Source organism: Musca autumnalis, unplaced genomic scaffold, assembly GCF_047663935.1.
Source record: "Musca autumnalis isolate F117 unplaced genomic scaffold, ASM4766393v1 scaffold_2, whole genome shotgun sequence".
NCBI classification, from domain to species: Eukaryota; Metazoa; Arthropoda; class Insecta; order Diptera; family Muscidae; genus Musca; species Musca autumnalis.
The window spans coordinates 3,129,009-3,141,801 of NW_027411755.1; the positions used below are offsets into that span (position 1 = coordinate 3,129,009).

A 12,793-nucleotide genomic window follows, 5' to 3' on the forward strand; every position below is an offset into this window, starting at 1 on the left:
AATAAAAAACTTCAAATTACAAATGTAATAATTTGAATTTCAAATGTAATAATTCGAATTACAAATGGAAAATTTCGAATTACAAATGAAATAATTCGAATTTCAAATGAAAAAATTCGAACTACAAATGAAATAATTCGAATTTCAATTGGAATTCTCAAATTACAAATGAAATAATTCGAATTTCAATTGGAATTCTCAAATTACAAATGAAATAATTCGAAATTCAATTGGAATTCTCAAATTACAAGTGAAATGTTTCGAATTTCAAATGAAATAATCAAATTACAACTGAAATTCTTCGAATTACAACTGAAATTATTCGAATTACATGTGAAAATGGTGTAGAGGCTGTTAGTTTTGAAAATTTTGCATGTTAGGGGGAAGATAAGTTTTACTATTAATTTTAATTAATTCTCGTTGGAGTTGAGCTGAATGAACCGAAGATTTTGTGCAATTGAAAAAGGAAAGCCGAAGATTCAAACCCACACAACAACCAAATTATGTGACCGGTTTCTCTGTTAGTTAAGCAGCTCATCAGACATATTGGCTGCGGAGTGGTTTCTCTGGCAATGCTTTGAAACTCATACTTCTACTGAAGTTATAGTAATATGATTGTTTTTAAGCCTGGAGTGTTACCCCCAATGGCTTAACCTTCATTATTACTCTCTATTACATAGAGTAATGTTTTTTCAAAACGAACTGACAGTTTTGCAAAATTTTACTGATCGCTATGATTTCACCCGGCGAAGGGAATTATCAATTGGCTTCTCAGTTCTTGAATTTATGCTTTTTTAGCGAAAACCCGAACAGTTTAAGTGTCTAGTATTCGGCTTTTCAAAAGAAACACCAAAATCAAAATATTTTGCAACATGTCAGCACGTATAAACTAAGAATTCATCGAATTCTGTGAGTTGAAAAGAACATCAACACAGTTGCCTGTGAGGTTGTTGTTGGAATTTTGTTATTGTAATAATGTAATTGCAATATTGTAATTAAGGAATAAAGCTTTGCCATCGAGTTTTGATTGTTCGAATGCAATTTGTTTTTTGCAGTGATGGACTTCTTTCCCATTCAACCTGCATGGGCTTATATGACAAACGCTTCTTAGCGCAGCCTTCGGATGTTATGAGTTTGACTTTGAACGAGGGTTCAAACATCTGGCTTAAGTTGATTTATTTATTTTGAAAATTTTGCCTATTAGGGCGAACATAATTTTTAATATTAATTTTAATTAATTTCTCGTTGGAGTTGAGCTGAATGATCGAAGATTTAGCTTTCTTCAGGTCAATTAGGAGTTTCATATTCATTGCCCTCAATTTTGTCACTGCTCGCTGAAATTTTCCAATTCCTTATTCTTGATTTCTCTTTCGGGGGTCTTCTCAAGTTCTCGTTTCTCCCATGGCATGGCTATATCGGGAAATTTATTTTATTCCATTCACCTAAATACTATTATTTCTCACACACACTTTGCCCAGACGAAGAAGTCTCTCAATTTCATCCTTTTGCTGTCGTTTCATTCTGACCCAGCATGATTGACTATCTTTTTCCATAAGGAAAATTTTTCGACTTGGACCCCACAACAGTCTTTTCTTGATGTACTGGCAAAATTACACTATGATTGGATGACTTCAAAATCCTTGACACAAAATTAACGGATTTCATATGCAAAATATTTATGGTATAATATATGGAGAAACCCCATATGTCTGTATAACCTATTTAAATACATAAATAGAACAATGTGTCCTTGTTGCAATAGAAAAGAAGTGAAAGAATAAACCCTCAGTTATTCTCAAAGCTTATTGGTGCATATGACCCCATTGTATCATATTAAATTATCGATTAAAAAATATATTCAGTGGGACAATTAAAAATGCGGTCATTTCTAATAATAAATCAAAAGTCTATGAAAAAGTGGTTTATTGTTCTAACCCAGATGCAGTATGCATTTTGTTCACTTGACTGACCGACCGACCACCAACGCAAGCAAACTTATCTATCTAAAAGAGATTTCAACAAAGAAATGACAAAATATGTAAACACTCATGGAAAAAAGAGTGTGGACAACAAAGCTGACCTAATTAGGATATTTCTGCACATAACCACCTGTTGTCCCTCGCACCAAGTAATGGTTAGCTTCATGTTGACTAGAAAATTATCACTTTAAATCAAACCGTAACAATAACTAAGCTTTGGACGGCAAACTAAGAAGAGTGGGCTAGTTATTCATATGGCCTGGCCAATGGGTAGCTCTGGTTAACGTTGTTAAAGTAACCCAATTCTAAAGCAACGACAGCATCAAACCAAATAAAGTATAGAACTCCTTTCACCGATCATCATCCATCCATCCTTTCATTTGGCCTCTAACGAAAAACAACAACAAACACTTGAATAAAAAGAGCTGCTGCACAAAGTGTCAACCATCTACATAGGTGACACAAACACAATATCCCAAAGATGAAATAAAAAACAAATAAACCTGTTTTTAATGACAGCCATAGAGGATGAAAAGAGGAGTTGGCCAATGTGGCAAAAACAAACAAGAAAAAAAACGTTGAATAAAAAATTCTATGAACTGTCATTGAGTTGCACTGGCAACATAACATTGGTTCTTGTGTCTTGTGGAAGAAGAAGTGAGAGATTGAGACTGGCTGAATGGCCAATATGGGTGACAAAACTTGTTGTGCAACCACGGCACAGCTCTTACTCTACAATTACCTTTTCAAGAAGATACACTGAGAAAAAGCGTTTAGACTAAAATGCGACAATATTCTACACATTTCCCACGACCACTTATAAAGGCAGGATTTGAAGGCAACTTTCTGTGGTTTAACCATTAAAAATGCTTTTGTCTTCCCGAAGATTTTATCATGCATGCTTCTTTGTGCAAAAATTTGCACCGCGAAGGTCCCAATTATTCGGGTCCTCTGGGATATTGGGTGGTATAGTGCAGTGGTGTCAGGTGCCAAAGCCGTCTAAGAAGAAAAATTTGTTCAAAGTGGTTTTCGAATATTTATAAAAAGAGACTTACATCCTAGAGCAGTATCCATGGGCACGTCTTGGGCCACAAATCGCAGTAGTAGTGCTGTTGAGCTTGACCACCACAGCGAGATATATATTCTAATTTCGAGTCAGTACGGTGCATGCAACCGAAGTTAATAGATTGTTCGATTTGATGTATGGGTTAACATTTTTTCCGAATTCGATCAGAATCTCTGAACAAATTTCCGATCCTGATACGGAATTCGGTCAGAATCTCTGAACAAATTTCCTATTGTGATACAGAATTCGATACGAATGTTATATGGACGTGGTCAACGAATTTTCTAAGGAAATTCTAAAAATATCAGAATATCAGAGTTTCCCGACGAATCGACCCGAATTCGAAAGAAAAATCTTGGAGAAACATTTAGATTTTCTGAAAGAAATCGGTCGGAATTCGAAGAAAAAGTCGGAAAAAAATCTGAAAAACTCGAACAATTTTTAGATTTCTGAAAAAAATTCGGAAACAATTTTTGGGCGCTAAATCCTTTGATATTGACACAACTATCAACACAAGATTAATTTATTATATATTTATAAAAAAATGTAAAGCTTTTTTAAGAATCTCTGCACATTTTCTAAAGAATCTTATGAATCTTAGTTCTGAATTCGTTCCGATTTCTAATCGATTTTCTAATGGATTTGTTTGTTCAGTATTTGTCGAAAAACAAACTGATTGGTTATAAAACAAGTAAAAAAGTATCAGTCGGCTTTGCCGACAGATATATACCCTCAGCTTGTGTATATTGAAAAAATTTGTTCCCAAAATACGTCTGTATTTAAGGGGTTTTAAAAATGTTGGGCCTTTGAACCGACAAAAATGTTGATTAGGATTAAAGATCAAAAGTTTTGCGGAGGAGATACTAAAAGGAATGGATCGACATTGACCGTTATGGAAGTGGATCTCCAGGCACAACATATGGTGCAATAGGGGGTTTTTACACTCTTCGGGCTGTTTGCTCAAGAAGTATGGACTTGCCCCTAAAAAACTTTTACCATCGTAATTGAGGCAGCGAAATCAAGTTGATTCAACAAAAATCAAAGTGTTTCGGTATTACGTCTTAAAGTGAACTTATCGGAAATTTTGTGTGGGAGGTACCGGATGGAGTGGACAAATACATATAGTCCATATTTGAACCTGATCTATATCTGGTACATATATTAGGATGTGTAGACCAATTCGGCCACTCCCTTCAAGAGTTACCGTACGAACAATTTTTCCGAACATTTTTGAACTTTTGTGGGGGAGGTACCTGCAGGAGTGGACCGATCTGGCTTATCTTCAAACTTAAACTATGTTTGAACAAAATATTACTAAAGCCATATTTTGGACCGAATCGGCAGATCCGTTCCCTTCAAGAGTTATCGTGCGCACAAACTTTCCGAACATTTTCGAACTTATGTGGGGGAGGTACCGGAAGGAGTGGACCGATGTAGCTCATCTTCGAATTTAAACTAAATATTACGAAAGCAAAATATTACGAAACCCAAAATTTGAACCGAATCGGTTCATCCGTTCGAGAGATATCGTGCGCTCCAGCCAGCAGGACAGACAGACAGACGGACGGACATGGCTTGATCGACTCCAAATTGTCTGAAACACATTTCGTCCAAACATACTTGGGGTCTAAAACCATTATTTCGATGAGGCACATTTTCATCGTATCAAAGTGTATATACCCTCCCTCCTTAGCCTAAAGGCTGAGGGTATAATTAGCATATAAATTTTTAATATAAAAATATATATATACATGTATTTCGCATATACATTTTTTATGTAAAAATGTACATATACATACATGTATATTTTTATATTAAAAAATGTATATGCCAATTTTATAACCAATCACTTTGTTTTTCGACAACTACTGAACAAACAAATGCAATAGAACATCGATTAGAAATCGGAACTAATTCAGAACGAAGATTATTCAGAAAATATGCAGAGATTCTTAAAAAAAAATATTAGAAAAATCGGCAAATTTCTAAAAAAATCTCGAAAAAATCGGAGCCCTCCTAAAATATTGTTAGCAGGGTATTTGCATGTAAACCTAGAAAGAACTTTTAGTCCATCCAGCGTTTTTGTCCAGTGTATAAAGTATCAATCAGTTATGCTATACATCTAAATATGGCTGGACAAGACATACCGTTGTTTATGCATAACACTAAACACACACAAAAAGCCAGACCATGTAATAATGTTGCAACATGCTGCATATGGACGGATGGATGGTCGGACTGGTTGGTGGATGAATGGATAGTGCATACGAGTATGTTTCTTTTTTAACTAGCTGGTGTTTGGTTAGCTGTATCAGGTCTCAGACAGAATACCCAGCCAGCCATTGTTGTGCTACAACATTTCACTTCATTCTGCAAACATAGCGAGCGAGAGATTACATGCAGCTCACTTACTTAGTAAACGATCGAACGACAAAGCGTCAATGTATTCCATACTTTTCTCTGGTGTGCCACCACAATCGAGAAACTTTTTTCGGCCTATGTTGGTTAATCATTAAAAAAAAAGAGTGAAGAGTGGCTCTTTTTATTCAAAATTTGTGTTTTTTTTTGTGTTTTGCCGGTATAACCGGATGTGGAAACTGGTTGATTGTTGTTATTGTTGCCGTTTGTTGGCATTGTTATTACCGATATAGTTGTTGTTATTTCTTTGGGCAGCAGCAGTGAGCTAAGGTTGGGGTTTATGCTAGAAGCATTCATTGTCCAGATATTTAGCAACAATTTGATATAACAGCTCTGTTAAACTCTGTTTGTTCAAATTTGTTTTTGGAAGTATGAATGAGGTATACTTCTAAATACAAGGCATTCATCATAAATTTACATATGGCTTGATTAATATGATGTCTTCAAAACATATGAAATCCAAAGAATAAGAATAAGGCAAATTTACATACATACATATTTGAAAAAAGTCTCAATCTGTAAATAAACATCTTTCAGGAAGGGGGAGGAGTAGATAAATGAATGATGCATTTAAAAATAATTATGTACTCGTAACAGCTATATTTTCGATGTAGAGTGGACTCCTAGGAATAAACCTGTGTTTCTCAAAAAGAATGTTGACTTCATGTGAAATATACAATTCATACAGAACAAAATTTTGGGTTTTGTATATTTTTCTGATATTGGTGGACCTCTGTTTTATTTCAATTTCATATCATGAACAATATAAGTCCCAATTTACATTGGGCGAGTTTACTTGCGGCAATTGTCATTTTGTAGGAGAGAGAGGTGAGGCATATGGTAACGCTTTGCCTCTCAACACCCTCTCTCACCTACAAACTGACAATTGCCGCAAGCAAACTCGCCTAATGTAAATTGGGACTAAGCAATTACACTACCATATATTTAACAAAAACTTTATATGAACATAATCTCTTCGCACACTTCCTTTCAAATTATGTAATTATTATTATGACTAACAGCAACTTAACATCTCATTACAATGGAAATCCTATTCTAAGTACAGATATTAATTTCAATGTCTTATTTGGTCTTAATTGGCCAACATCGAGGTGGAAAACAAAGCATAAACCAACAATAAAAAACATTCCACACAAGTTAGTTATTATACAAAAAGAACCTTCAATGTAAAATAGACGGACGGATGGATTAGATTACGTTTGTATTTCCTAACTTTATACCGTACTTAACACCACAAAGAATGAAGTCATTTATCGCCGTCATGGAACGGATGCCAAGGTGTTAACAAACAAACAACAAAAGGCAGATGGCAATAATGGAGATCATGAAATGTTACAGATTGGCAAAAATATCCACACTATCCACACTATTAGTGAAGGAAAATGGTTGACAAAACAAGATTTGCAAATACAGTAAAACTTCCCTATAACATAGTAGAATATTCGTTAAAGAGAGAATATTCTGTGTTAGAATTTCCAATCGTGCTTTAAAAACAACTTCGTTTTAGAGAAGTATTCGTTACATGGAAGTTCGTTATAGAGAAGTAGCAACCTAGCAACCTTTTTTTGAAACATTTCCCCTCTGGATATAAAATTCTAAAGCAAAGAACCAAAAACCGTGGTATTTGGGCCAAATAGGGTATTATTTTTAGGAGATAAAATAAAATGTGTATAAAATGTGTAGGACAAATTATTAAAAAAATCTATAAAAACTACCTGATGTATATATTGCAATATCTAAAATAGTCACATTGAAGGAAATAACTTTTATATATTGGAAACCAATCACAAGTGTTCCCCAGATATACCCAATGTGATAGAGAATTTCTAAGTCTTCCACAGAAGAGGTCAAAGTCCCTCAATCTGATATAAATGGAGCTTTCTATTGATGATATACAAGGTCTTACGCATGTTCGCCTATAAATGAAAAATATTTTTTCTTTACCCCACTAGATAGAATATCTGATATTTATATTTCATTACACTCTGATATAGGGTAGAACACAATAACTTAAAAAAAAAATTGGAAAACTATAACTTCTTTTTAAACATTATAAATTGGGGATTTATCGATCACATGTCAAACATTAACAAAGGTAATGGATTGTTGGCTTGTGTACAAACCCCGTGGCGAAAGTACCCGTTCCACCCTATATTTTTTCAAAAATATAATAATGGATCCTTTTACTTGTTTGATACAGGCCAGATATGGGATCTAAAAACATTTCGATAATTAAGCTCAACTCCAACGAGAAATTAATTAAAATTAATAACAAAATGATCTTCGCCGTAGCAGGCAGAATTTACAAAATAAATAAATCAGCTTGAGCCAGACTGGGATTTGAACCCACGTCCTCGAAAATATATGAAGGGTGTTAGCGTTCAAAGCCAAACTCATAACTTCCGAAGGCTTCGCTACGAAGCGTTTTTTGAAGGGAAAAAAGCTCAACACTGCCAAAAACACTTTGCATTTGAAAAATCAAAGCTCGATGACAAACATTTGGTAAGCACATGTCTTTACTTCATGCATTACCAAGTAATAAGTGTTCATTACACTCCGCATTACCAGGTAGTACATATGTATATAATAGTTTACACTTAAGTTATTACTTCCTTACTTACTACTTACCAACTATGTAATGAGTACGGTGGCACATAGCTAGTGTGTCCGACTACAAGTCCTAGGGTTGTGTGTTCAAAGCTCACCGTCAGCATGGGAGTTTTTGTTCACAAAATTACGAAGAAATGTTGATGTACATGGATGTGTTTAAACAACCGTTACTGTTTGTACGAGTGCCCTGGTGTGAAGTGTGTTTGGCTACAAATCAGAAGTTCATGTGTTCAAAACCAGCAGGGAACGAAATAAAAGAAAAAACAAAAAATGTAGAGTAATGAATTTGAATATAATTTCACCTCAATTGTTCTAAAAATAGCAAATAAGCTTTTTAGCTTTTTTCGGCTACCAGTATGTGGTTAAATATGTACTTAACAAGTAAAAAAGTACCAGTCAGCTTTGCTGACAGGGATGTACCCTCAGCCTTTGTATATTGAAACAATTTTTTCCCAAAAACGTATGTATTTAGGGGTTTTTAAAAATTTTGGATGTTTGAACCGACAAAAATGTTGATTGGGATTAAAGATCAAAAGTTTTGCGGAAGAGATACTAAAAGGAATGGATCGACTTCTTCGAACTTGAACTAAGTTTGGGCAAAATATTACGAAAGCCAAAATTTGAACCGAATCGGTTCATCCGTTCGAGAGTTATCGGGCGCTCCAGCCAGCAGCACAGACAGACGGACGGACGGACATGGCTAGATCGCCTCCAAATTGTTTGAAACACATTTCGTCAAAACATACTTGGGGTCTAAAACCATTATTTGGATGAGGCACATTTTCATCGTATCAAAGTGTATATACCCTCCTTAGCCTAAAGGCTGAGGGTATAACAAAATGTGGAGTAGTGAATTTGAATATAATTTCACCTCAATTGTTCTAAAAATAGCAAATATGCTTTTTACGGTCAACTTGTAAGTAGTTACCACTAGCAAAATTTACTGAATAAAGTCACCACTTGGTAATGATTTTGTTTTGTTTTTTTTTTTGCTTGGACTGGTTCAGAAATCAAATTTCCTGGCCCAACATCGATTTTTTTTGTCATCATCGATTGTAATTTCTTATGGGCTTCGATAGGAATCATATTGAAACTAAGGAAACCAAGAAATTAGTTCAAAATATTGGAATGTGTGGGCGTAGCGTACTCCTAAAGCTTTTTTTAATTTTTGAAAAATTAAAAAATTTTTACAATTTTTTTTTTTGTGTTTTTATAGATGGTTTATTGGTGTTTGACCTTTTTAAATAGAAAAGATCATATAAAAACTCAAAAAGCTCTAATATTTTGATGCAAACTATGAAAAAATTAAAAATTTTAACTTTGACCTTGAAGAATTTGTTCGTATTTGATGCAACGGAAAGCCGATTGTGTTATCTGTCAACAAAAAAATATAAAAATATATCTATCCGTTCAAAAGTTACAGAGTTTTGATTAGGAAAAACGATTCCGAACCACTGTGCACCGTAGGATTTAGAACTTTTAGATCAGGAAGCCTGGGCTTGCCTACGAAAAACATAATATCGCTGCAAACAACTGCACAAAAAGTACCTTTGATAATATTTTCCAAATAACTATAAGCGAAAATGTTGACCATTTTTTTAGGGAGGTAACCGACCGGGAGGACAACATATTGCGAAAAAACCCTCCGCTTAGTTCAAATTTTATTCCTTTACAAAGATAAGCTGATCTCAAAATGCAAAACTATAGACAATTCAGTTTTGCAAAAACTAAAATACCCCCTAAATTAAATGTTATCATTGTGTGAAAATGTGGACCCAGAAAAATATTAGACGCTTGCATGTTCTGGAACAGAGCAATATAGGTATAATAGCACTTTTCATTTAAAAATTCCAAAAATTTTATTCTTTAAACCACTGTGCTTCTGAAGTATCTCTAAAACGGGGCTAACAAAACATCTGTACATGATGATATTTTGATGGGGTCTATACTTTGGTATGTCATCTGTCATTCTCAATAAAAATCTGCTCAGTAAAAACTTGGTCGAATGGTTTACAGGTTTATAACTCTTTCTCTCTCTCAGTGTGTGATTTTTGGCGCTTGGTAGACACAAAAGTTGATCTGCAGAATATGCAGATAAACATGTATGTATGTACGTACTATGTGTGTTTGAGGTATGTTTTATTGTTAATGCCATCGTGTTCATTTAAGCGTTTGCTCGTTAATTTACCGTAAACTTCAACTTCACCTTATTTTTTTTGTTGCCGATGTTGTTTGTTATGGGTGCTTTCGTCATATGTGAGTAACAAGACTTGTTTCAGATTTAAGCCACATTACACTGGACGGACGGTGTGGCAGAGAGTATGTTGCGCAGCTCACGAACGTAGAGATTGCAGTTTCATAAGTTATTTCTTTTTTTTTTTGAAAATTTTCCTCATTTTACACTCAAATAAAAATGTCTTCATTAATGTATTTTGTTTTTGCTTCTTTTACAGATTTAACATTTTCTACACGACACAAATTAATGGTCAATGAAGGGCAATAAAAATGGTGATTGTAACACGCGTAAGTATATGCTTTTCGTTCTCAACTACAACTTTATATGACGCTTTTTTATTACTGACTCTGAATTTTCCACACAACAAGTGGCAGACAGTAGATGACGTGAGAATTTTATTGTGTCTGCTCCTGAGGATAGAACGTTTATGTCTTTTATCATAAAATATGCATCTTTACATTCATTTTAGTCTCCCATGTAGGTTACAACTCATAAATTTCTTGGGGTTTCCTGTTTTCTTTTTCAAAGGTGGGAAATTGCTTTTGTGAAGAAGAAGACGAAGAACATTTTTGTAGGGACATGTGTCTGTAACAATGTAAACGAAGACTTTAGCTGGGAACAATTGACAAAACTTATAGCCTGTTTCTCTAAGACGATTCGAATTCAAATTCGTTCGAACTACTACAAAACTCCTGTTGTTGTAGAAAATGTTTGTTTGATTGAAAGCAAAAATTACAGCCTGTTCATGTATGTCGATAAGAAAGTGAATGCGCAAGAAAAACTACCAAATTTGAGTGTGTTTTTCAAATTTGTTTTTTGTTTTGAAGTAAAAGCAAAGGCAATAATATTTCAAAAAGTAAAGTTTGGGTGTGTTTCATGCGCACACATTTTCGTTTCGAAATACATAAACTGGGGGTTAATCAAATATTTTTTTCAAAAAACAGAAGTTTGATAGTAATTCGGTCGAATTTTAATTCGAATCGTCTTAGAGAAACAGGCCATTAAACAAGGCATAATGAAGGTACCACACAGAGTAACTATAGACATTGCAAGGACAGATCCATTACACTGATAACACAAATTTTGGGGCAGAGATAATTCCCCTTGGAGATGAAAGCCCTTGGTGAGTATATTAAGAACCCCGAAGGACAGATCCGCCGTGAGTCGAACTTCCGCGTTCTGGCATGATGAAGTTTTTGCTAAAGACCCTGTAAGCCATCAGGAATTAGCGTTATATCTTTGTTCACTGTTGCTTTAGCTTACTTTTGAGATGACATGTCTTCAGTCAAATCGAATGAGGATTATTTTCGAAGAGCACTTCGACCATCAAACTCGCTTCCTTCAATGTCCTTTTCGTCTTTTATTTTAAGAGCCGCTATAAAAGTACCACAAGATGACGTTTTTCAGCTTCGAAATGTTCTGCAAAAATGTCGCTCAGAAAATTTTAGGTACGGACACTTTAGGCTAACGATGGTATGGTATAAACACTTTGATATGATCAAACATGTACCTCATGGTTTTAGACCCCAAGTATGTTTTGACGAAATTCGAGTTTGGAAACGACTTTGCCCTGTCTGGATGGTTGTAGCGCACTCTCGAACATATCAACTAATTTGGTCCAAACTTAAGTTAAGTTCGAACATAGGACATATCGGTTCACATCTTCGGGTACATTCCCCACAAAAGTTTAAAATTTTCGTTCAAATGGTTCGCAAAATAACTCTAGAAGGCAGTAACCGATTTGGTCCAAACTTTACACATTCTAATATTTTCTCCAGACATGGAATAGGTTCGAATATTGACCATATAGCTCCACTCCTTCGGGTACCTCCCACACAAAATTTCTAAACTTTTCGGAAAAGTGTGATTCATAAAGATATCTCTCAAATCGTTTTGAATTTTATTGCAACAGGTTGTCCCCGCACAGCTTCGTACTATAGTAGAGTTGGATAATCTACTTCTTAGTACGTCATAAAATCTAAAGTGTGATATTACGTATACACAGTTTGTTCATACAATGATTTGGGCCTTTGGAACTGGGTACTGAACAAGATATTTCCATATACTCGTAGTTAATTTAGCACAACTCAATACGATTTTTTCGGGGACCGTTTTTTAGTTTTATATTCTGCCAAAACTTCGTACAATTTCGCCCAAACATGCAACATATTACTAGAAGGTCTATATCGGACAATACTTTGGGGTCCTCACAAATATTCATATTTATCGCTTTCGTATAGTTCAAGGGCTGATCGAGAGTCGTTTTGAAGATTGTACCAAAGGTACCCCTTCCTAGCAAAAATTCGGATCCAGTAGTCATTACGTAACCCATTACAAAGTAATGTAAACAAGCTTCTTTTCCTATTACAAGTAATCTGTAAAGTAATGGAATACTTCTTAAAAAAATTACAAGGCAAACCTACTTACTTTTCTCCTCACTAAGTAATGAGGACGGTGGCACAG

General features: G+C 34.7%; 1 protein-coding gene and 1 long non-coding RNA gene across 2 annotated transcripts in view; one reads left to right on the forward strand and one right to left on the reverse strand.

The window, feature by feature from the left end:
• The window catches only part of ck (unconventional myosin-VIIa ck), a 64,842-nt gene that overhangs the window by 38,452 nt on the left and 13,597 nt on the right, over positions 1-12,793 (forward strand). Inside the window, exon 3 of the mRNA XM_073966542.1 lies at positions 10,548-10,617. Coding sequence (XP_073822643.1) covers positions 10,600-10,617 — 18 coding nt within the window. The 5' untranslated portion in view covers positions 10,548-10,599. The remainder of the gene's footprint in view (positions 1-10,547; positions 10,618-12,793) is intronic.
• The window catches only part of LOC141393517 (uncharacterized), a 56,808-nt gene that overhangs the window by 29,241 nt on the left and 14,774 nt on the right, over positions 1-12,793 (reverse strand). The window lies entirely within an intron of this gene.